Source organism: Cupressus sempervirens, chromosome 2, assembly GCF_028749045.1.
Source record: "Cupressus sempervirens isolate cs-2001-9-10 chromosome 2, ASM2874904v1, whole genome shotgun sequence".
In the NCBI taxonomy this organism is placed as follows: domain Eukaryota; kingdom Viridiplantae; phylum Streptophyta; class Pinopsida; order Cupressales; family Cupressaceae; genus Cupressus; species Cupressus sempervirens.
The window spans coordinates 221,837,418-221,864,339 of record NC_143119.1 but is presented as its reverse complement, the minus strand read 5'-3'; the positions used below and the strand labels follow the sequence as shown (position 1 = coordinate 221,864,339).

The 26,922-nt window shown below is 35.7% G+C and overlaps 1 protein-coding gene across 4 annotated transcripts; it reads left to right on the top strand.

The window, feature by feature from the left end:
- Positions 1–26,416, top strand: LOC149571848 (2-oxoglutarate (2OG) and Fe(II)-dependent oxygenase superfamily protein). Of its 4 annotated transcripts, none has more exons than XR_016359878.1 (5): positions 1–257; positions 23,842–25,186; positions 25,280–25,663; positions 25,752–25,810; positions 25,930–26,416. XR_016359878.1 is itself a non-coding variant. In XM_089813263.1 (5 exons), exons 3-4 carry the CDS (start codon positions 24,130–24,132, stop codon positions 25,627–25,629), a joined length of 1,407 nt encoding a protein of 468 aa, XP_089669389.1. In that variant the 5' UTR covers positions 275–1,057; positions 1,237–1,458; positions 23,842–24,129; the 3' UTR covers positions 25,630–25,663; positions 25,752–26,416. The 4 variants fall into 4 exon arrangements, 3 of the variants coding, with proteins under 3 accessions (XP_089669387.1, XP_089669389.1, XP_089669388.1); XM_089813263.1 differs by lacking the exon at positions 1–257 and adding exons at positions 275–1,057; positions 1,237–1,458 and having other exon boundaries at positions 25,752–26,416; XM_089813261.1 differs by having other exon boundaries at positions 25,752–26,416.
- The last annotated feature ends 506 nt before the right edge of the window (positions 26,417–26,922 follow it).

Sequence of the window (26,922 nt, the reverse complement as noted above, 5' to 3'; positions counted from 1 at the left end):
TTGAAATTTTAAGATTCGGGATCGGGTGTTCGAATGGCTGTATTCTTAATAATTTAAGATGTTATTGTTGGGAATCTTGAAACGTGATTGGTGCATCCTCTGTATTTGCTATTTCAGTGGTTAAAGTGGCGGTGCATCCTCTGTATTTGCTATTTCAGTGGTTAAAGTGGCACAATAATTTCCTGTTTCGATATACATAATTTACGTAGGACAAAGGCGAAACAGCAATTTGCATTTCTAAATCTCTGAACTTTCAGGTACCATTCAGTACCATATCGATGTTAATGTTTAAATGCACTGTTCTGTTTCAGTACATAATTCATTGTTTAAGGTTGACCCACTTTAGAGTTTTGCGGGAGAAAACACTATGAATTCAGGGCATCATTTCTACCGAGTGACAGGTTTCATTAATCACCACCGGTTGCGTTTCAATGTCTGTAATGCAATTTTGTTCCATCACATCATAACTCGATGTTTTACTTTGGTCCAATATCGACTTTACCGGTTTGATTTGCAACAACCTTGGAATTAGGGCATCTTCAATACTGGATGGTGATTTAATTAATTACCAGCGGTTGCAGTTTGCAGTGCTGACTTTTGGATTGGTTTAGCAGATTTGGTCTGAGTGGGATAGACGTACATGTGGGTTTTAGGGAAATAAATCTGGGAAGATTGAATTAATAAACTGATTTTTACCAGCGATAATGGTTATGGTAGAGAGCGTGGCTCTTTTAAATAGGAGTTGCATTTAATTTTATAGAGTGAGTTTCGAAGTTCTAAGTTAGCAATAATATAAGTAGTGATTTGAGCTGGCGAGGCTTGGGTTGAATCTCTAACCCAGGCTTATCAAGATACCCGAGTCTGACTTCGCTATGGAATGGTTCTTGAATCATTCATATGGGTGATAATGTCCAAGGTATCTTCACAATCCAGCAATTGCGCCTAGGAATCATCCTACCTTTTTGAACTGCAAAATTCAAATAATTCAAACAATGCAACTATGGTTGAAGTTTCCGGGGGTGACACTTTCAGGGAAACGCCACAGCGAGTCTAGAGTGTAAGTTTTCTTTCATTTACACAGCCTTGAATTGGGGAAAACATAGTAAAAAGTAATGGCAATTAAAGAAAGATAATATTCTACCAAAGCCCTTCAAGATTCATTTGTTTCAATTAATCTGATTTGGTTTGGGTATTGTATTTTTTAATCTGATTTGGTTTGGGTTTTGTATTTTTAAGGTTGCATTCAGTCTTGATTGATGTGCTTGAACGGAAGGATTTAAGGCCGAGCATTTGAAATGCTTTTAAAACACACACATGCTATTCCATGTTCTGCTATTGCAATTTGCACAGGTGATGCTTGGTCTTAAATTATCTGAAGACTCCTGTTGATATCCTACAAGGAAAGTGATTAGCTTGTGCATGGTCCCTGAGTTGGTTTAATTCATACTCAACTATTGGGTAAGTCTGAATTTGTAGCTGAAGTAGTTAGTTTTAAGAGCATAGACAGGAGCATAAAACAGAAGATTAAGAAAAGTCTGATGGTAGAACCCGATATCCTTTATTTTTTATTCATTTTTTTGTAATTTGCTTGTAGAGTGCAGTTTACAGCTCGGGTGTGGTGTATTCCTTGTAGTGTGTGTCACTGTTCTCAGGTTTTTTTGTATGAATGATATGATACTTATTTTTCACGTGAGTGGAAACATTGTAGCACAGATCTTTCTCTGGAATAATTTGGCAAACCAAAGTTTTTTTTTCAAAAATAGGGATATAATGGGGAATCCAAAACATGCAGAAAAAAGAAAAAAATGCTGTTGATTAAATATATAAAGTCAATATAATTACATAGAGATAGATAGAGAAGAAAAACAACAGTTTACACTATGATAGGTCAACTTTGAAGTTCAAACCTAAAAATGCATTACAATCTTGAATCTACCCAATAAAGTAACAAAAATGGAGTAAGCCAATGATTCTTGTTGCTAGAAGTTTGCTACACTCAGTCCCGGAGATTAGGCTTCTAGGAAAGTGCTCCCAATTTGATTAATGTTGTCAAAGATCAAATATGACATTCTCCAAGATACTAAGCTCTTACTCATAAAAAAGTATCTTCTCATCATTTGTGATCCATTCAAAGTCTGGATTTATCTCCTCAAGGTTAATCATCTGATCTTCCTTGATGCTATTTGATATTGTCAACTTGATGTTAGAGAGGTAGTTACAAATAAGATTAAGTTTTAGAATGATAGTAAATCGGAATTAAATTTTGAAAATGTATCAAAACAAAGATTGCAATCTAGAAAGTAATTATCAATAGTAACTTTTTAAACCTGGAACTTTTTCTTCTGGCTTTCTTGCAAAATATTCCATCATTGTGTTGTAAAAACACAAAATATATCATGATTCAATCATCTACGATCTAGTCAAAACTTGAGACCTATAATGTATGTGATACAATACAAGGCAGGTGTATCCCCAAAGGAGGTGACCTAGCCCATAGCAAGTAACCACACAGTGGAAGATAAACAATAACACATATTCAAATCAATTGCAACATATATTCTCACAATAGATTCATAAGATTTACATCCAACATGCCCGGTTGTAATGTCTTCTAGGTTATGACCAAATACATAAGCAATTACAATAACTATTCTTCAAGATTTCACAAGATCCAAACCCTAGCTAGCCTAGATCCACAATTTGGTAGAAAACCCCAAGAAGGATTTGAGCTTGTGCTCATAGGCCACCAAGCAACATTCTTGTTTCCCAAGCCCACACTTAGCTACTAGCTTTGTCAAACTTCACTCCTCTCAGCTACTTCATGTTCTCCATGTTAAACTGAATGAATCTAGACATCACAAGACTCTCTACTTATACTAAACCAAGCCATAGACAGGCCTAGGAAGTTACATTAAATAAACACTCCCAATAAATAAACTTTCAAGCCATAAGTTGGCCTAACAGATTAAATTAAATACATACTTAGGACAAGCCCCGAGTTTGCAATGCATAACTAACTCAAATTACAACATAAAAGTATGCACCCTTAGACATAGGTCCAAGTGCCATCCAACGATCCAAATTTAAGAGGGACACGCCCACTCCCTCGGATCGAAACTCATGAATACAATCTCCAAAGTTTACCAGTAAATCAGGAACACATTACCATCAACCACCAAAACAGCTCTAGCTCCAACACGATTACTCCAAACTTTTTGCACACTTATGACAAGGTTCCCCAATGTGCCTCAAACACATCCCCAACTGTGCGAACCATAGGTCCACAAATTCGAGCTCGATGCTCCTGCATACAAGATTGCTGACTACCCTAGGCTGCTCCTGCATTAGACACCCTAGGTGGGAAGAAAATATGTTCTTAACAGCTGGAAGAACGACTTCCAGGGTTCAACACATAAACCCTGAACTGGTTCTTCACATATATGTCCTCCAAGTTATCAACTTGTACACTCTTGCCTTTGTTTTACTTTTGCAAATCTGCAACAAACTTTACATTTGTCTTCGGTGTGCAACAATTCTGTTTCCCATGCTGATTACTAACCCTTGGAGAAGTCTTCAACTCAACTTACCTACCAAAACTCAGGTTCCTCCTACCAAATTCTTCTTTTTGCAAAGGAATCAATGAAAACTTCCTGCCACCCTCAATAGTAAACACATTCTTGACACAATCATGCACCGCTTTGCAATCATATTGCCAAGGTCTACCAAGTAATATGTGACAACTGCTCATGTCCACTATCACACAACACTTGATTAACATACTACCCAATCTGAAAATTAACAAGACACTGCTCCCTCACTTCTAAAGCATGCTCATCTTGTAACCAATTGATCCTATAAGGACAAGGACGTCTCACTCTCTTCAAACCAAGTTTCTAAACCATCTCCTCAACAACTAGGTTATCAGCTATGTCACAAGGTTCGCTGAATTTTCGGCTCCAGGTTTGGAATTTGGCGAACCTAAAAAATAAATAAAAAATTCGTATAAATTCGGCTCAAATCCGTCTTACGTCGCAGGTCATTGTATTGTAGGTCGTAGGTTGTCGTGTTTGTGCAAGTCGCAAGTGAGTGCGGGTTGCAGTTCGTGGTCGTGGTCGTGGGTTACAAATCTCAAGTCGTGGTCATGGTCATGGGTTGCAAGTTGCAGTTCGTGGTCGCAGGTGAGTGCAGGTTGCAGGTTGTGGTCGTTCTTGCAACAAACGAAATTTGTGAACTTGGCTTCTTTCGCTCTTCTCCATCGACAATGGCGTCTAGCATTCCCGTCCATTCCTCTCCCTCGACAATTTGGGCAGGATTATATAATTTTTCAATGTTCAAAGATTATTTAATTTTAGGTTTTGGTTCATAGTTTTAAATTTTTATTATAGTATGTTTAATGATTTACTTAATAATTATAATTTTTTATTATCAAATGTTTTGTTATTGTCATTAGTATTTCTGTTATTAATTTTATATTATTTATTAAATATTAAAACATGTTAATAATATTTTATATTATATAATAATTAAATATGTCAATGCTTATATTATTTTATCAATTATTAAAATATATAATAATAAAAACTAGTATATATATATGTTTTGAAAATTACTTTAGGCGAATTTAATGTCGATTTTTTTTTGGATTTTTTTGACTTGTCGAACTTCATCCGAATTTCATAGTTGTCGAACTCGAATCTTGTGACTTAGGTTATCAGTACTAGCACCATCCACAATTACATTCCAACATTTGCCTCTAGACTTACAACAAGTACTGAATGAATTCTTCCTTTGACAAGGTTCCAACACTTTCTTACCAAGCAACACTCGCTGAACCAACAAGTTCTCCTCCCCCTGCTTGGGTTCATTCAATGAAGTACATTCTCTTATACCACACCAACTCTTCTATCACCAACCTCATTGGGACACTCAAAAGATCTATGCCCTTCACCACATCTGAAACAAGTACCTTTAAATGTGCCTCTGCCAGTTCTCTTCCTTTGTTCAACAAGTTTTGGTTCATCCTCAACAATTTGTTTATCCTTCACAGAGTGTACCTTCTTCTCCTTCCCTCGGGAATTACCTTGATGTCTTTTCTTCAACTTATCTTTTGCCCTTAGAGCATACAGATAAGCATCCTCAACTGAATCAATCTTTAGCATGCCAATCTTATCCCGAATATTGAATCTCAAGCCATTAATATATCTAGCCACCTTTTCCTCAGACAACTCTCTATGTCTAGACCACATAGTTAACTTGTAAAACTCCTCGGTGTAATCCTTCACTGTGACATCCTTCTGCTTCAAATTCTATAATCTCTTAAACAATTGACGTTCATAATTAGCATGAATGAACTTAGCCTTCAATTTTGTCACCACCAATCTCCACCTAGTGATCTTCATTTCACCACCTTCTTCTCTATCTCTTTACAATTCTTTCCACCATAAAGCAACATGTTCTTTCAGCTTAGTTTGTGCTAACCTCACTTTGAGCGGATCACCAATATCCTCAAACTCAAAGTAGTCTTCTAGCTCACCAATCCAATCAATCAGGTCTTCAGGATTCAAAGTACCTAAGAAATTAGAAATATCCATCGTGTGCTTCTATTTCAACTAAGCCCTAGATCTACTAATCGACTAGTTCTGTCCTGCATAGATCTCTCCATGCGACAAGTTTTGTCTTCTCCACTAGATCCAACAACCTCAAAGCATTCAACGATTTCTTCATAACCATCCTCTATACTCACATTTCTTGGTACACCAGCTATAGTCATGATCTCAACGACCATATCACTCTTCTTCAACTCCATCTCAGGTTTGAAATCCGCTTTAAGCTTCTCTGAAATCTTAGTCTCCACAGCATCACAGAGATGTGTAATTACCTTAGGATCCAATCTTTTCAGAGGCATCTTCCAAGATATTTGAAAACCCAAAGCAACAAATCCACTAGATCAACCAACTCTAATACCACTTGATGCAATACAAGGTAGGTGTATCCCCAAAGGAGATGACCTATCCCCCAACAATAACACAGATATTCAGATCAATTGCAACATATAGTCTCACAATAGATTCATAAGATTTACATCCAACATGCCTGGTTGTAAGATCTTCCGGGTTATAGCCAAATACATAAGCAATTACAATAACAATTCTTTGATAAGTAGGAGATATGGGTCAATGAGTTTGACTCAAAAACTACACAGTTAAATCATGATAGCAATATCATAATAACAATTTTGCAAGACCTCACAAGATCCAAGCCTTAGCTAGCTCAAATCCACAATACGGTACAAAACCTCGAGAAGAATCTAAACTTGTGCTCGTAAGCTACCAAGCCAAGCCCACACTTAGCTACTAGCTCTGCCAAACTTCACTCCTCTCAACTACTCCATGTTCTCCATGTTAAACTGAATGAATCTAGACAACACAAGACCCTCTATTACAATAAACCAAGCCACAGGTTGGCCTAGCAAGTTACATTAAATAAACACTCAAGCCATAAGTCGGCCTGACAGACTAAATTAAATACATACTTAGGACAAGCCTCAAGTTTGCAATGCATAACTAATTCAAATGACGACATAAAAGTATGTGCCCTTAGACATAGGTCCAAGTGCCATCCAATGATCCAAATCCAAGAGCGCACACGCCAACTCCCTTGGATCGAAGCTTGCGAATACAATCTCCAAAGTCTGCCAGTAAATCAAGAACACATTACAAGCAGCTACCAAAATGGTTCTAACTCCAACACGATTACTCCAAACTTTATGAGCACTTAAGACAAGGTTCCCCAATGTGCCTCAAACACATCCCCAACTGCGTGAACCATAGGCCCACAAATCTGAGCTCGATGCTCCTACATACAAGATTGCTCACTACCCAGGATGCTCTTGTATTAGTATGCATGAACAACAAAGATAAATTCTGAAAAATTCATGGAGTCTATTTGGTTTGAAGGTGGTTCTGCCTTCCATAAGAAACATATTGGAGAAAAATCCTTTACTCAACTAGCCCATATATGCATGTCTCTTCTTTGGCGGACAAGACAATCTTCTGATGCATTTGAGTAGGCCTTGGTGACCTTGGCCTCATCTCCGAGTGAGGCGCTATCTGTAATATCCCCAAACTGAACTCTTATAGAATACTTGACATTTTTGTATTTTTCCAGTTCGTGGACAAAATATTAAAAAATAAAAATAAATTGTAGATAGCAATAGCAATCCAAAACTCCTCGTAATTACTTATTAACCAGACTTAACAATTACTTATACTGGTAAGCAATGTTGCATGAACGTTAAAATGAAGAAGCACAACCCTTTTACAAATTTGCACCCAAAAATTGATTGACTGTGTTAAAACTTACAGATTGGGGATACACAGGAGTTTCTTGCAGCATACAATTTACTTATGAATGGAAATCAATTCCCAGCCAATGGTATGGCTGCCCACAATGATCCTATAACTCTTCCTTCTGATGTTCTCAGCTGAAACTATGTGTTTCCCTCTAGGAAACTTGTAGCATCCTCAAAATAATGTCATTGTCTTCCTAAGATGCAATCCCTTTTTCAAATGTTGTGCATTCTCTTTAGTGTAGATTTTTTTACCATAAACGACTGGAAGAAAGAATGGAAATGCTGTGCCAGTCTTTGCAAGAATAACAGTTGTTACAATCTCTGAATATGAGTGGTAGTATCAGCTTGGATTGATGCTGTGAACATCATATAAACTCCAGAATACTCTCCACAGACATCCAGCAAGGGGCCACTAGTAAGATCTGCTGGTAAATTGCTCCCGAAATATTAACCTTTGTTTGCGCAAGCTGACAATCTGATCTGCATACTTCAGTGAACTTCTCTGAGGTATGAATCAGATCTGTACACTACTATTATGCGGCAATCACCTTCAGATGGTGAACATAAATGCTGCAAATACATGTATGACCTTCCTCTACAGCTGGAAACACGCTTATGAAAGCTGCAGATGAGCAAAAGATTGTTGAGGCCCACCAGTAATGAAGCCTCTGAAATTTGGGACACCTTGAATGTTTCCTTGCAATTTCAATTTACCCAAATCTGAAACTTGCATGGAATAATTGCTTAAATTGAAATTTGGAATTAATGCCGCAATTGAGCTCAAACGTAACCCTTGTGTGAGGATGCTGCAGAAGAAAATGGCGTTTTCTGTTCTCCAGGATCATTAAATAGCCAAGGGTTTTCGTCCTTGGTTGTGAGTTTGAACGCAGATATTACAAAGTGGAAAGTGCCTAATGAAATCTAGAGGTAGAAATGAAGCCAAGTGCCACTCTTTTATTCGTTTCCAAATTGGGCCCTTGGATTTTATTGCCTTCAAAATATACAAAATACTTATTATAATTAAGTGTTTGGTAACACTTTTAAAAAAAATCTTATTAAACTAATATAATTAAGTTGCCCAACAAAATAAAACTAGTGGGCTCAATTTAAAATAATATTATTAATTCTTTTAGCCCTAGAAAGGGAGTGTAACACTGTAGTGTTGGAAACTACAATTGGAACACAATTGTTATGTTCTCATTGATGTCAAACCTTATTGGTAAGACATTTGCTAATAGTGTAGAGTGCCATATCAGTTGATCGATGAAGAGGATTTGAAAAGAAGAGATATCAAGGTGAACTAGTAAAGTTGTTGAGTAAAGAGGAGTAAGCATGTTGGAATTACAATGGACACCTGATCAGTTAGTCTTTGACAAGATAATGTGTTGTTTGATCATTATATTAAGTGTAGAAGAGTTGTTGAGTAAAACACTAAGCTTGACCGAGAGAGAATTTTACTAGGTCAATGAAGAAGTTGAAGCAGAAACTTAAAAGTTAGTCGAGAAAATAGTTATAATCGAGTGTTAGTTATGGCTGAGCAAGTTGAAAAATAAAACTGAAGTAGTAAGCGAGCGTAGTGAAGACCAAGCGAGCCAGTGTAAGCTAAGCGAGACAAAACAGTAGAGATCGAGCTACATAGTGGTGGCCGAGCTGAAGAACTTAGTGATGACCAAGTGCCAACAAATTAATAGTTTGTGAAAGAGTCAAGTTTTGAGGTAGATAGTTGAATTTATGAATTGGTCAAAACATGTAAATGATAAGAATTGATGAGATGACATATGTAATGCATGAATTGAGTTTTTTAAGCGATCTAAGGCGAAGATTTGAAGAGAAGTTTCTAGAAGTTGTAAGAAAGGAGGACAAAATGATGGACATAATCAATGAATCTGATCTAACCTTAAGATTTACGGTGATGCTTAAGTGGCAAAAGTTCAAAGCTACCTATTTAAGGAGGCATACGAGATGTTTTATGGTTGTTGATTGGCGAATTTGTGAAGAACCTGTGAAGAATAGAGTAGCAGAGGAAAAGTGAGAAATTGGTGAAGAGTGATTGCTTGAAGTGTTGTCAAGCAGATCAGAGATGGTGTATATAATGATGTCCAGTCAATGAACCAGGAATGAGTTGAATGGAGATCTGAATTTGCAAAGTGAGTTGTATTTTATCAGATCAAACCTAGTTGTTACTTTCTAACCATTGTGACAATAATATCCTTTAATCAAAGTTGACCTAACGGTCATATTGTAAATTCTTTAATCAAGGTGACATTCTAATGGAATGATCTAAATACCTCTAACCAGGTCACTCCTAACAGGTTGATTAAATGATTTAACAGTGTGTTTTCTAACCTTAAACAGGGTTGACTCTTAACTGAGCTCATTTCAGAAGAGTGAAAATTGGTAGCATGTTACTTGACAGTTTTTCCCAAATTGGGTGTCCATGTTAAATCTGGGTGTCATACATGTGTGAATGTTGTTTTGATGATGCATGCTATTTGTTTATTTTTGTTATTCGGCATATACTAAACAAAGAACTAGTGATGAGATGAATAAGTTGAGTTGTTAATGAGTTGCCATAGTGGTTGGGTGGATTTAAGAGTTTGAATAAGTTGCTTGAAGTTATTAAAAGTTGAATTGGTACATCTGGACTTGAGGATAACTGATTCACTTACCCTCTAAGTTATTCTATCATTCTAACATGTAGAACAACAATTGATTCATATGGTAGCTAGTTACATTCAGTGGGGAATCCATCTACTAATCCCAATTCTAATTGAACTATAGCATGTACTTGTCATCATTGTTTGTCATGCTACTTGTGATTACCTTTGCCCTAACTATGGCCTCATACAAATAGCCTAAGGGGACTCATCCTTATTGATTAATCCCAAGGCATAAAGCAGGTGCCAAAAATTGTACAACTTTACTTCATCCCAAAAACATAATATGTTAGTTCTTCCATTCATCTGATTGGCAATGCTACACTAACATGTAAGTTGAAATAAACATTCATTTCAAATTATTATTTTTCTTGCAAAGAGTTTACAATCCAAGAAAGTTGGTTGCAAGTCTTGCCACCTTTGGCTGAAGAAGTTCCTTATCCTTTTTGAAGATGCACAACATATTCAATATCTTTGTGCAATTGTAAATGAACTTGACAATTGTGCATCACTTTGCTGTACATATCCTTGATTGATTCAAAATTTCTAATGTTCTTTGAGGTTAGATCAAGATTGTCTTGCACATGGGTTCTGACGCAGAGGTAGATATTGGCCTCTGATCTTTTCACACACCAAATCCTTTCAAGTTCCACATTCAGTTTTAAAAACTGCTCTTCACCCGGACTCAATAACCCTTCAACTATAAACTTCATTCCTCCAAGTTCACCCAACCTTCCAAATGACTCAAACACATCCAAGACTTAAGAAAATTCACTATCTTGCAGGTATTCAGTTAGGATGATTGCGAAACTTTGAAATTTTGCTATTTTGTAGGTACTGAAACTTGCAAGTTGCGAACTGGTTAAATCTTGCTACTAGCCCTACCAGACCTGTTTTCTGGACTTTTCTCCAAACTTTCCCAAAGTACTTTGTAAACAAAAAGTAGATTCAATTACCCTTTTCAGGCTTAACATATCCGAATTTCACCTATCACTCCTTTGGACCAGGTCCTCTGTCCAACACCCTGCTACACACCTTGAAAGCCTAATTAGCCACTTTTCCAAAGCAAACACTCTATAGACTTGGAATCTGATTCTGTAACTTTGCACAGAGTTTTCTAATGATCCCAAACCACAGATTTTAACACCTATTTGATTAGCCACTTTCTTCTGATGGGTTAACTCATAAACCCTCACAATTAAATCCTTATAGCTAGGGCTCCCTCAATCTATGCCTTCCAATACTTTCTAAGACAAACAACGGTTGTTCCATTGTACACTCACCATCTACTAACTCCTTTTACCATAAAAACTTGTCCCTATGAAGGGAAATCTTCAGATCCAATACCTTAGCCGTGTTATGCATGCATTTCCACCATGCAACTTTATGCAACTTTTACCCCAGGGTTTCAACTCTCCACAGATCACTTCATGCATTAGATCATGTTAGTAGACATCATAATACATTTATTGTGATCCATCCCACAAAATACAGTGGATACATATGAAATAGGTCATTCATTCCATTAGACTATCAAATTTTGATTTTGCACAGTATAGTTACTGATTCGATTGTTATGTAACCAGTAAAACGAAAATATTGGTCCCTTCAGATGATTTGGAATATGTCAGAACAACATCTGAACTTCTATGCTATTTCATCAGATCATCAAATGAAGAGTAACTAGGCTATTTGCAAAGAAACATGAAATTTGAAACAATTATTACAGAAAAGTGGTTTTATTGTAGAATGTTGAAAACTTCCCTCCACACACACACACACACAGTCTCATGCCTTCTTTAGCACAAATATATTAGTCTCAAGCCATCCATGGGCTCTGAAATCCGTACAGCTTCCTTAACCCCTTAAATGACCATTACCCGCCAAGAAGAACTAACCGTTACAACTTTTAATTTAAACTTGTTAACACTAACAAACTGACTATGAAGACCTTTAAACCAATGTAAAGACTTATTATTTGGCCGTGTTACAATATTTATGTTAAGACGCTAGTCCTATCCACTGCTCTGATAATTATGCCCTGATTACACATATTGGTCCTATGGTCCTTATCATGACTATTAGGACATATACATTTGTCATGATACCCAAATGCCATAATTGGCCTCATTACAGCATAATTTGGACTTGTAGACCCTTTGTCGTACCCTTCATGCCCCGGTGCCTTCATAGGTCCCTTTGTTTTAATTAGGTGCTCCTGCACCAAGTTCCTAGACATAGTGGGATACTTCTCCCTCAGAAGTCTTCTAGTACCAACACAAGGAAGAACATTGTTTGTAATTAGTCCGCCCACATATTGTGGCCTTAAGTTTATAATCACCTCACCAAATAGTTCAAATAAAGCATCTGCAAGTTTTACCCTATTTGATACAGTCATGGATGTTTACAAAATTGTGCCAATATCACATGGGACAAGGTATTAGAATATTATAATGTTTCTTTAGTGGTCATATTAGTTAGTCTTTAGTTTATTAGGAAGTTTTTGTTTTTCGTCTTTAGTTCACGATTGTTTCTCTTAGAAATGCCGTCTTTGTAAATTTATTTAAGGAGCTTTCATCTCCTCAGTTTTATAAAACAACATTGATTTACCATAACAATGTATTAGATTGGGTCGATGGGATTTCATAGACTTTGGCAAAAATTTTAAGAAAAAATTGAGCCTCTTCTCATCTGATTTTTTGTCAGGAAATTTGTTTTTCAATTTTCTGAAATAAAAATTGTCGGAGGTGTTTTATGAAGATTTTGTGGGTTGTCTTCAAAGATTTTTTGTTGAAAATTGAGGCTGGTCAAGGGTTTTGATCGCGCAATTTTCTGGTTTGAGCAAAAGTCTCTGATCTTCAAAGGTTGCATGTATTTGCATGTGCAATTTTGTTACTTGCATGTGCTGTTTTACCATGCAAAGTCCCCTGTTTTGTTGTACTAAAGTTTCTTTGATGGGTTTTCATAATTCTTTCCTTTAAAAATATTCTGATGGGTTTTCATAAATTTTCTCTGAAGAAATTCTCTGTTGGGTTTTAATAAATATTTTCCTCAAAAATTATCTGTTTGGTTTTAATAAATTTTTCCTCAAAAATTGTTTGTTGGGTTTTAATAAATTTTCCCTCAAAAGTCATCTTTTGGGTTTTAATAATTTTTTCCTCAAAATTTATTTGTTGGGTTTTACCACTTTTCCTCAAAAACAACATTTTGTATTTTTTAATTCGTGTTCCTGATTCTATTTTCCAGATTTTCCAACTTTTTCCCTCAAATATTGTGACATTTTGCAGTCTTTTTTGGGGCATTGTGCTCTTCTGCAAAAAATTGGCGGGTTTGCCAAATTTTCATCAAAATTGTGGCAATTGTTCTCAATATGTCTTTGGCTACAAAAAAGGACAACTCTATTATCCAACATCAGGTTGGAGATTTGTGATGATTTATGGTTAGAAGTTTTGTTGATTCTGGGAGGGTTAGTGGCAGATTCGTCTCAGTGACAAACTCTTGTCTCTTGTTGCAAAGTCTTTTGAAGAATATAAGAGCACAAGATATGTACCAACTTTTATAGGGTAGTTATAATATTGCAATGTTTCATTAATGGTCATCTTAGTTTGTCTTTAGTTTATTATTGTTTTTTTAAGAAACATCGTCTTGTTAAATCTATTTAAAGAGCTTTCGTCTCCTCTATTTAATACAACATCAATTTACCATAATACAAGGAAGTTGATGAGAGTGTATTCTTCCTATCCACCCATCCATTTGACATGAGAATGCATCTAGTCTTTGCCTACTCTTTGCAAATCTTCAACAACATTGCTCATGTCTTCTATGCGTACTTTAGTGTATCAATCCTTAGAGCTTCATATGATGGGATTTGAACTCAAAATGTCCAAATGCAATGACATCCACTATACTTTTCCAGCATGGGAACTTGGCAACGATGAATATTAAGATCGGATAATACTGAAAATGCTGTTCATGTTTTTCAGGAATATTCTTTCTCCACCTCATACTCTATAAAGTGGGCTATGATCCTACTATGATATGAGGTGCAAACAAGCCATTGATGTTTCCCATTATGTTTCGCTTGCAAGTGTAGAATTAGGTGTAGATTGATTGTATTTCATGGTCTATTATGGTAGTTTTAGCTCATTAAAAGGATCAATCTTGACGTTTGGACTTAGTTATTGGATTTGTGCCCTAGAGGCTGGATCAGGATTCGGATCCGATCTGGATCCGGATTTGTGGCTGGATTCGTCCGGAGTCTTCCAAATTAAAATCTAAAAAAGAATAAAAAAATTATTTATTTATTTTTTCTATTATTTTCTTATAATTATAATGGATTTGATATGTAGATTCATACTATGAAATGATTTAGAATCATAGATTCATACTTTGAAATGATTTAGTTGTAGAATTATGTATATATTTCTCTCATTTCTTAGTATATATAATGCATAAATATATATATACACGAATCCTCCACGAATCATAATTGGGAATTTTTAAATTTTTTTTTACGAATCCACAGATCCGATTCGTGTACCCGAATCAGATTTGTTTCACGATTCGGTAAGTAAGCTTTTGGAGAATTTGAATATCACTTAAGTGGCAATCCTTGCCTTTTCAGCCTTACCCTCAAAATATGGCTTCAAAGTCAATTGCGTCAAATGGATGACACCCTGCCCAAATGCTACCTAAAGTAGACTATGCCTTTGTTGCACATAATCTTCCAAAAATTGCATTCCATCTTGTCTCTACCAAAGATTGACATGCTATATGTCCATCAAAAGTCGTATATCATCAACAAATTTGCACTAACAAATGGATTCTAGGCTTTTGCATGTTTCAAGGTTTTAACTTCTGCTTATCACTCGCAAAGGAAACTCTTATGATTCCATACTTATCACTCTACAAGTCTCCAAAAGTTACATTTCATCTTGTCTCTACCCAAGATTTATGTGCCGTATGTCCACGAAAAATTTCTCATATATTATGATGACCAAATCCGCACAAAGTATTAGAGTTAGATTTTCATATGTTTCAAGGTTTTAACTTATCACTGCTAATAGAAACTCTTATTGCTCCAACCTTATCACTCTTGCTTGCTGATATAGCTATATCTTCAATACCGAATTACCCAATATACTCGACTTCGTTATATGTCTAAAAGTATGCGGAAGGTTATTAGTATTGAAAAGCAATTCTTTCAGTATACTTCACTTCCCTGTTTACTTGAAGGTTTTTGGAGTGATGTTATGTGGATGTAGAGGTGTAAGTGAGAGAAAAGTGCTATAGGAGAGTAGATTGGCACCAAATTTGATGGTGTAGAAAAGCCCTGAGTCTCTTAAATGGCATATTTTCTTAGAAGGCACAGTTTAGGGCATGAATGCACTATTACTTATATGATATTGTGATTCCCTTTCATTATATTTACAACTGAGTGATAGATTGTCACTAGAAGAAAGAGTGGAGGAAGAGAGAGAAGTATACTTAGAGAAGTTAATTGCAGAAAAAAGTATTTGCAGAATCCTTATCATTCCAATCTTATATCATGAAATATACCTTTGGGTGGACACTTATATCATGAAATATACCTGTGGGTGGACAGTTTCTAGGTTGTGAGAGAATAATCTTGTTTAATGCCATGCTTAATGCACTCTGGCTTGGAGGTGGATTTAGCGTTAGACAATAAAATAAAGTTAAACATTTATAATGTGACTTTATAACTAAATATTTGCATTTGTTTGGTTTGGTAAATATGTTCTAACCATAACCCTTAACCTTGAAAATGAAACTAACCTTACCCTTCTTAGGGTTCAGGCTTAGTCATAGTACTTTTTGCTAGCAAATATGCCCTAACCTTAATCCTCCAAGTGACAATTTCTTTAGCATTTAATGCTAGGGTTATAGCGTATTTGCCATCAAGAAAACTGTAATGCTAACTCCACACCTTGTATTCAGTGAGATGGCTAGGGTGTATTTGCTAGCCAAAGACCTTTTAACCATAACTTTAAATCGTAAAAAAAAATAGGGTTTGGGGTAGTGTGTTTTTGGTTAGAGTTACGGTTTATATGGTAGCAAAAAATTCCTAATCATAACCCCATATCTAAAATTTTCTACAGAGGTCAGTTTTGCATTAGGTTTGTTATATAATATTCCTGATTCTAAGCCCTGAAAAAAAACCCAAAAAGGCCTAACCCAACCCTTTTCAGGGTTAGGGTTAATGTTCTTGTTTTTTTTGCTAGAACATATGCCATAACCTTAATCCTACACAAATGATAGTTTCTTTAGAATTTGAGGTTAGGGTTAGTGTGTATTTGCAAGCAAAAATGTAAAAGAAATGCCAATTATGACCCTAAACCCAAAATGCTTATTGAGTTAGCACTATGGTTTTTTAATTAAAATCCCTTATCCTAAACTCTAAATCTTTAGCATTTTTATTAGGATTAGGTCATTTTTACTAGCAAAAAACAAAATTCTCGACTCCCAAAACCTGAATTTTCAAATTACTCAGTTTATAAATACAAAATAGTTGCAGCAGTTAGTATTAGGGTTTGTATATGCCCTTACCTTAACGTTAAATACTGTGTTTATTTTGAACTTTCAGGTTTAGGTCATTTTTACAAATGCGGTAATTTTAGAAAAATCTGCTGGAGGCTGAAGATTAATTGGCTGTGGTTGAAACTCTGCTACAGATTTGAATACAGGGAAAATTTGTCTGAAATTTGTATTCAAACTTCAAAAACTTGATGAAACCTTTGAATAGTGAAAAAATGGCCATAAAACAAGGATACATTGGGAATAACCTAGAATATGTAATTCTTTTCCCCAAAGAATTCAATGTTTATAATTGGGAAAAAATTTTACGGGATGATTTATGAAAGTATCATGTTTTTTTGAGGAAAAAATTTAAAAATATATTCTGACCTGATTTCCCAGAAATTTGTTCCCTCCTAGTTTTTTCCTGGATTATTGCTACTATGGCTGATCATTTGAGTGAGACAGCCTGATACCCAAAGTAACTACGTCATGTGGAGGTGAACACATAGAGATGAGCACCTTGAGGGATTTTAGTGAAAATTACTGTAAGCAGCACACACTAGTGTCCTTTATAGTGGAAATTACTTCCACACAAGTGGAAAGTTTGATATTTAAGGCATGCAGTATCAAGTCCTTGCATTCCAGTAGAAATCAATCTTGGTGCAGGTTGATTGTAGTTCATAGTACATACCATGTCATTACTTCAGAGAGGAAATAACTGTTGATTTTGGTTGCATATTGTACCCTAAGATGTCTACAAATTTCCCCTTTTAATGCTTTTCTTGCAACAAGCATATCTATATAAGAAACTAAAGCTTTTATATACACAGTAGAAATGATGTATCTGGCAGCCATCACCAACGGTTGTTCAAATCTTCTTTTTGTATTCTACTTCAGTTGTTAACACAGAAAAATGCAATTGCCAAATCCATAACAATTCTTCTATATGCATAGAAGTGTTGGGTTTTGTCAGTTTCAGGTGATACCCTATGGAGATTCATTTCTTCACATAATATAGGGTGTATTTGGATTTGTAAAGTAAGTATTGTACAGTCGTATTTAAATGGCGTTGTGTTCCTGAAAATGATTCTTAAAAAGAGATGTTACAACTGTACATCAAACATTTGCAATAGTATCTTCATTCTTGTGCCAGACTAAGACTCAAGTCTGAGTTCCTTGGCTGAGTTTGATTAATTATGGGACATTTTTAACCAACTTATATGGTCTACAGATCATAATTAACTTTACCAACATGTTTCTGGTACAAGATGACTTTTAAACCCTGCTTAAAAGTCAACTTCTTTTTGTCTCTTGAGCCCATATTAATCAAAGAGCAATTGATAGAGGATGGATGTTGTACAAGCTTGCTATCTAAATGAAGGAACATGCTATTATTGAGTATTGGAAGTTTAATATACATTATAGGTCTTGTAGCATTCATGGATCTTGCACTCTAATAAAAAGACTTAAAATTTGTATTTTAACCTGGTCTTTCATATTTGTAAATTGAAAATGTTTGTAGTTTTGTATATCCTAACTAACAGGTATAAAAAACCTAATTTAAATTGATACTATTTTTTTCAAAAAAATGTTGGGCCTCAGCAAAGAGCTCTAGAAATGAACTTTGGTGTGGTATGATATGTTTTCTGTTTTAATGCAACTTGTATCCAGAAATCTTTAACTTTTCCGGACTTCTGGATTGAAGATAAGACTTAAGTTGCTGGTTCTGGTTTGTTTATTTGAGTCACAGATTTGGGGAAACAAATCTTGGAGTTGGGATTGTCAACACAAAATAATATAAAAATCATAAATATATTAGCATAAACATAAAAATTAAGTCCATAAATCTAATCATTAATTTTTCACTGTACCAATTTTTAATATTTATGATTATGATAGATTTAAAAATTCTAGATTATAGAAATTAAAATTGAAGTATGTTACATATATTAAATTTATTAAAACTTAAATATATTATAGTCTAAACTCTAAAGCAATGGATAAAATATAAAATCATAAACATAGCTGTTTGTTTACTGATACTCATGCAAGTGCCGTTTGATTATAACATAAATACAAACAGAAGTAAAAAGGATAGAATAGAATCACGAGAAAAGGTGAGTCTGGCGGATGGTCAGAGGTAGGGCACAGCTATGAATGATCATGTTCTAGTTATTAGCACCAGTCATCGTGTTTTCTACACCATTGGGGTCAACTATCTGAACCTGTGTCCCTGGTTGACAAGCAGCGTGGGATCCTGTTGGAAGGGCATTATGGAATGAAAGATGATCTTACTGGAAAAAATACTTTTTGATGTCTTCTGGGAAAAAACAGTACTTTATGCTTGGAAAAACAATGTGAGGAAAATAGTCAACGTCAAAAGCCAGAAGTTAAAAAAAAACGAGGAACTTTTGCAGTCCATGATACCAGCCATCTGTTTTTGGGTCTACATATGGTGACAGCTAAGTTACCGATTCGGATGCAGATTCGGAAGCGGATTCGGTATGCAGGGAATTTTCTTTTTGTGGATGCGGATGTGGGAGGAAATGTGTGTGTGTGTGTGTGTGTGTATGCAAAGAAATGGAAGAAATATACAAAAACAAATCATTTGATTGTATGACTATGATACTTCACCTTTTATCAAAATTCAAGATATTTCAAAATTTATATCAATATGTGCTTGTTCAACATTAGAGTTTAGTATTAGACAATAAGTTATAAGTTCCTTGCAAAAATAGAGACCAAAAAAATGAATTAGACACATGCAAATAGAAACAACTCAAGTTTTGGGCATTTTAAAATAGTTTTCTGGGCGCTGGGCCCACAGATTCCTCCGGACACATCCGGAAGCCTTTGGCTGGCTTCTGGCCAGCATCCGCAGGGCATCCAGATGCATCCAGCATCCACCCACTTCCGCCTCCGCATCCAGCTATCTTGGGGATGAATTGGTATCCTAGGGTGACAGTAATATGGGACTACCCTGCATTACTTGTGGGAAGTGGATAAAAGAAGAAAGGCTGGTTTCTAGCTCGATAGGGTTCCATCAGGTTTGTTTTGGTTCACCTGGGTTCATCTAGGCTGAACACAATCTGAAGGCCATCCCCTGTGCAAATCAATGGCTGGATTTGCCGGATCCCTAACAAAGGTGAAACTGGAAACAGATCTGGGGATCTGGACAGACAAACAGGTAACATAGAATAAAACCATTAGAAAATGACATATTTCTCACTAAGGACACTGTAGCTAGGCTTACCACATAATATTGATTTTTTTCTCTCAGCATTGATCTTTCTTTGACAAGCTCAAGTAATTAGCCTCTTGTATGACTGGCACAGATGTCCGCCAGATCTTGATGCCTAAACTAACAGTAATTTACAGTAAATATGCATATTACTATTGAAAGGATGTAGCTTTACCATAGAAGAATATACTTTTCTAGGACACACACGTAAGACGTAAGATGGCTAAGGTACATCAATAGATTAAAAGCAAGTGAGCCTAATAAAAAGTCTGGCAATCTTTTTTTAATGGTGAAAACATGATCTCTAGGCTAAGCACAGAAAAGCTGGATACACTAGCTTCTTATTCTTCTCCTTTTCTTTTGATTGCGGCACTAAAATAAGGGAATAATAAGTTTCTTTTGATCATTTCCCTTTTCTTTTCTGTAGTCTTTGTAGAAGAATGATATCTCCACAATAATGCAATCTTTAACAACAACTTTGTTATCATCTCTATAAACATCCAAGCTGTGACTAAGGCAATGGATTTTCATATCTTAATGTGATTGATCATTGAATCAATCCCACGCCTTCATAGCTTTTGAGTTCCAACATCCAACCAAGGTTCATATCTTTTTGTCATATTCATTATCTTTCAAATTATCCTGAAAAAGATAGGTATTAAGGAGTTTCCTAATTACATATTTCTCAGAGCATCGTATAGTTTTAATTAGGGCTAGGGCTTCTTATATATCTCAAGGAAATTTTGGTACATTCAGAGGTTCCTCCACGCAAAGTGCTTTAAGCAATTATATCTTGGCTAGGGCTTCACTTACTATGCTAAGAATGCATTCTGATACCACTGTCAGAAACCCAGCTAAAACTTTTTATTACAGTAGTGAACAAACCTGTATCAGAGAAAGTAAAATATGAATCCAGTGCATGCAAACAAAATCTGAAATTCTGAATGCTCACAAATAATGTATTCTAACTTCTGTTTTAACTTGAAGATTATAATAATCAATATTTCCAGAAATGGAAAAGAAGCAGAACTATAGCTCTACTATAATTACTATTTCCACACAATACATATGATAAACTTTTGTGACAAGGTATAGGTGCTAGGTGAAAACAAGTTACATCCAAGCACAATCACTTCTCCCGAGTCTTGACCAAAACATTGTTTATTCTATTATAATCTATCCCCAAATTTTAGCCTATTCCATGACCAAGATGCTCTCTATAATCTTTTGCATGCCAGTTATTCTAAGTGTTTAGAAAAAATTAAACTCAACTAACATGGACTGAAATCAAATGACTATAAATATTGATAGTGATACCACAAACAGATCCTACACATCCAGATGTTAGTAATGGACACAAAAGTTGAAGACTGTCTAATCTGCTACCTTTTATATATTGGCATCATAGCAGTTCTCTTCCTTGAACGGTGCAAATACTAGCAGATTTTCTAGGCCAAAACCTTTTGTCCCGCATGTCTGGCCAGAACTGCAGCTATGAATTCAATTATAGGATTGTTCTTTTTGCATATCTCTGACTTTGAGTGACAGTCTCTGCTGGAATAATCGTATAATTTCAAGGCTCTGCAGTAGCATTGCACTTGAAAACCTGCAGGCAATCCTGACTAGTCATGATCTACTGTGATTGCCACATCATTTTCTGAGTTTCTCAAAATGTGGTTGGTCTATATATATGTGTATGTATGTATGTATGTATATTTATGCTCATATTTACAGTTAAAGACTAAGATACTGGATTCCTCTAAAATATCCAGGAATCCGATTCCAGTTCTCTTCTGGTTCCAGTTCTTTCTAGATCCCTGCTGGGTTCTGTCAGGGTTCCCCCTGGAGAACCCAGTCATTGGGGAGGGACCTGGGAGGAACCCAGGCAGAATCTGAAGGAGCCAACAGGCACCCAAGGCTGTGGGTGCCAAAAAATGGGTCTCACAGGCCATTTTTAATTTTTTGTTTTTGGTTCCAATCTAAAAAATTTCTAAAACCCCAATTTCGATGATAAAGGATGCATATGATTGATTTTATGTATAATTTTATCAGCAATTATGGATTTATGATTATCACACTTTTAAGTTATTATTATCGTATGTTTGAATTTTTGAACAAATTATGAATGAACATTGAACATGTTACATGTATGAATCTATGATATATATAAATTTATAATTTTATAATATATCCATCTGTAGGTGTATATATACATTTATTGAAAAAGTCTATCTATGTATCCATGGAACTCGAACTGGCCCATTTTTTTTGCCGAATAGGAATTTGTATCGGAACCAAGATCAGTAACTTAGCTTAAAGACAAAAATAAAGAGCCAATATAGACTGAATGATAATGGAATGATATGTAAATGTTTTTGCCCAGAAATTAGATAAACAACAACAAAGAAGAGCTAAAACTATATACGAAAAGCTCAAATTTATCGTGTGAAAACCCTTCCACTTGAAGGGATAAACCCAGCCACACCAGAAAAATATCTCTTTTATTGATAATTAAAGTGTTTGAGTACAAGGCTGTCACTTTCTTGATTTACCATATACCAAGCAATCATATAAATAGATCGCATAAGACTCTTCATCTTTAACACAAAGGTCTCTTTGAGTCTCAAAATAAGACCCTTCATATTTCCACATATTCAACACTTCACATTCTCATACGCATGCCTCTTCGCATGACATATGACACGTCTTTTTGCATAATATTAACTTAAATATAATCACATATATCTCTTTCAGCTGAAGATGATCATAACGGGCATAACAAACATATTTCTATCTCATAAAATCAGAGCTAAAATTCTCTATCGCAGCTACAAACTTCAACATGATAGACATAGGATCGGTAACTTAGCTTAATGATAACGGTACTCACTATAGTTTTCTGATCGATCTGTTCAATTGCCTATCTAGAAAGGCTCATCAATAATGTAAAATTATTCACTTTTCTTGCAGTGTCATGATTTACTAACTGATGTTCTTTTGAAGAGGTCACTGAATGATAATAAAAGTTCCTTGTGTGACACCAATTCAACTGTTGGAAATAATGGAAGCCCCTGAGCATCTCCAGCTTTCTCAATATCTTACAGGGACACATTCATGCAAACCTTCTTCAGTCTCAGAAGAACAGTATGAAATTTTTCATAACTAGGCATGTGTATTAAGTTCAAACTATAAATATTTTTGAATTTCAATATGTAATGACAATCTAATATGAAATTAGAACTCTTTGACTCCTTGACACAGTGACATCTGGCATTTACATATGTAAAAATGTTGATTTTGTTTTCAATGTTCTATCTCATGATATCTTCTAGAAATTATTAAATTATATTAAAAAGATTGACATCTTGTAGAACCTCCATCCTATTATTGAAAATTAGCTGTACTGGTATGAGTACCACTCTCTGGAGTCTCCAAGTATCTCTATTTCCTGGTAGCAATGGTGTCAAGCAATTTGCCAGAACAAAGGGGTCATGGTAGTAATGTAACAAACATTACACAATCCCTTACTGAACTTAACATTGTTGAAGAACCTATCCATATCTCAGTTCAATGTTATTGGAAAATGTAGCATCCATTCATATTGCTTGGTTATTGTCAGGGTAATAGGTCATGCTTAACATGAAGCTCAGTTTAAGGGGAATCATAAATTTGAAGTTTGACTTTGAACAAATCATTACTGTAGTGTGAAATAAACAGGGGCATTAGTTATAAGTTATAACTTATAATGACTTCTTTACAATTTTTTAGGCTATATCTTTTGATTAACCTTCAAATGTTTTATATTTACTTCTTTGCACAGTGTACTACTTAACCCTTGAATGTTTGAGTGTTCTTAACATTTAATTAGCAGTTTTGTAGAGTTTTATCATCGAAGCTTGAAATCTACAATGGTAATTATTATGAAGAGCTGGATTTTATGCAAAATTAGATTACTTTCTTAAGGCTACACAATAATTTTCGCATTATAGTAATATTTCAAATGGTAGTGATATAAAGTTTAAATCATTTGACATAAATTTTGTATCACATTTCAGGTAAATCTTCTAGATGCTATTGACTTGTATATGGACAAGGCTCTGGTGTCATAAACATGGCATAATACGTTGAAGTTCAACCAGTTCAGTCTTTTCAGCAATATGCCCAATGGCTATTTATTAATGGAAGCTATAGACTGCTATATGGTAGAAATGAGTATTCAAGATTATTCTGAATTCAAGATAGCTGCAGGTTATTTAGTAGGGAGTTCTTTGACTTGGCATTTTGGATCTGCAGTAGCTATGGCTGGTAATAACTTGGAAATGGGAGTATAGCACAATATTTTGATGGGTGCCATGGCAGGGGCTGGTTCGCCATCTTTAGGCCGTGTTAGGTTGATTGATTTGGTTGCTACAGATGGACTGCCCTCTGACAAATACAAGCTTGCTGTAAACACACTTTCACAGTCCCTTACAAGATATTATGCAGCAATTATCGAGCTACCTGTTGGTGATGATGTTATGTTGAGGTGTGCTATAGATTCTGGTCGAATGTATTTCCATCAAAGACCTTACCAAGGAACCGAAATGATTCATTCTGGGGAAGCACAGGACTGGAACAAGACTTCAGGTTATTTTACAGATCCACAGATTTGGCAGGAAACATTTGATTACAGACCTGGTCAAACTCCTATAGAACCGACTTGTGGTGTAGAATTGGCCCCAGTTGGTTTACCAGATCTCTTTTCTCTTCTTGGAAAAGCATCTCGTGATATTTTAGATGCAATTGGATGCTCGCTTGAGCTTCGGAGCTTTTGTTTCACTGATCTTCTTGACAATATGCCTTTAAGAAATGGTGAAGTGTCAAGTTCAGTTTTGTCAGTTTGCTGTCATGGAAGACCAGGTTTTCAGAGTGGGCATCATGCTACAATAACAATGACAGCACAGGAACAGACTCAAATACCTATTTTTGGGGGCCATGACCCAGATGTTGATAAAAGTTTGTTGACTCTTATGCGATCTGATAAACCAGGTCTACATATTCGAGACATTCATAGTCGTTGGATTCTTGTAGATGGTGAACTTGGTCCGCAAGATATTCTTGTTTACCCAGGGCTTGCTCTTTATCAAGCCACAGCAGGTTACATAAATCCAGCACTCCATCGAACAGATACTGGAAGTATGCAAGGGAATATGTATGGGAGGTGCTCGTTATCTTTTAAGCTCATGCCACGAGCCTCTGGTATTCTACACTGCACGTCAATGACATCAGCAGGACATTGTGTTGGAACCCCATTTCAACAGCCCATTTCTGTGCATGATTTCATGCTGAGGACACATCCCATGGATCAACTTATGAGTCGGCAGGGGTTTATGAATTTTTCTTATCCAGTTCCTTCTGATGGTGTGAATTAAACCCCTGAACACATGACAATCTTGTTGAACTTGATGTATTATCTAGTCCAGTAGCACTATTAATTCATCATTGTCTGTGCAGTGTCAGTCAAAGCTGTTTTCAAGAGGAGAAAGCAAACTTCTAGGAGCAAGCCCCTGGCTCCATCTAAGAGATTGCGCCTAGAGGCTCAAAGGGTTCTAAAGGAAAGGGTCCAGGAGATTGCTGATAGAAAAGGCATCAAGTTACGTTTCTGCGGTCTGAGAGAATGTGAAGAGCAACACATACCGTCTTTGGATAGCCCATGTGGAGTTGTACGCACTGAAATTGGTTGGCCTCATGGAGTGCCATTTGTGCATCCTCATGATCTTCCTAACAAGGCCAAACTAGCCTTTCTGGAAGCATATGAACCAGGTTGGACAGCTTCACAAGATATGGAGGTTGGGTATAATTGAATCAGAACGGACACACACACATGAACATATGCTTGTAAGTCTTATTGTTATTCAATATTTCTATTCTTTTCTATTGATTTCTTCCATGAAGAATTTACTTGCTCACATCTGATTTGATGCAGGACCGCCCTGTACAACTAACATTACCCTCTGTTCTGAGTGAACCTCCTAAGTGGACATGGTGAGTTTTAGATAACTTTGCAACTATGTAGATCATCAGTGGCAATAGTTTTGTTACTTGAGGATACCCAATGTACCTTGGAGATGCTTGTTCAATCCGATGATTTTTTCTTCTTGCAGACTTTGCTACCAGAGAAGGTAACATCAGTTGCAAAGTTGATAACAAACTAATATAGTTTCACAACTCATTACTAGGGCTACAGTGGTAGAAATACTGTCCATTCAGGGGGGAAGAAGTTTGTGATTATCAATGAAGTGCATTTTCTTCATTGATGCAATTTTTTCTAGCCATTGGTTATTTCAGTTTCTTGCTTTGTACAGTTAGTGGTTACTAAAGATAGAAAATTTCATTCACTTTGCTTTGATGTTCCATCATATTGACTAGCATCTCAAGACCTCAAAGAGGAGGTGTTTTAGTTCATGTCCTCTTTTGTTAGACATTGACTTTGGTTTTATAGGTGGATCAGGCCTCCTCATGTTTGCCAGAGGGAATCTTGAAATTCTCTTTTGCTGCTAGCAGGAATAATCTTTTGCAAATTGTATAGAAGGTATGATGAATAAATTGCGTTAAAGCTTGAAATATCAGGGGAATTAAGTTACACCACAATTTTGCAACCCAAAGCACTTTATGTGGCAATGCATATTGTCTGCTTTATTTTTTTTTCCTTTTCTGTTTTCCAAGTCAGATTCATCCTATTACTGTTTTTTCCCTTCTAGGAACAACTTTTAGTGAATGCACTAGACAATCATTTTGAATGAGTATAGGAAGAAATTAAAATGCGGTTACAAAATTTTGGTAAAATCAATAAGGACATTGAATTTTGCCACTACAAATTGGTTGCTCACCTGGATGTAGTGAAGCTAAGAGCTTCCAACTGAAAGAAGCATTGCTCTGTTTTGGGCTGATAATATATCCTCATTTTAAACAAATAGCTACAATGGATTCCTTCCATGGATCAATTTTGTGAAGGCACTAAAGTTGTCATTGGGAATGAGTATAGAAAGTAAGTACACATTGGGTTACAATTTTTTTGTAAATTTAAAAAGGATGTTTGACCTTTGCATCTACAAACAGGTTTCTCAGCTGGACCTAGTGAAGCCAAGAGCTTCCAA

What these genes read in the sequence shown, in the direction of transcription:
- LOC149571848 (XM_089813261.1), top strand. Translation starts at nt 24,130, where the DNA reads ATGGGTGCCATGGCAGGGGCTGGTTCGCCATCTTTAGGCCGTGTTAGG. An exon ending in TTATCCAGTTCCTTCTGATG is followed by an intron (nt 25,187 to 25,279) that starts GTGTGAATTAAA and finishes TTGTCTGTGCAG; the next exon opens with TGTCAGTCAAAGCTGTTTTC.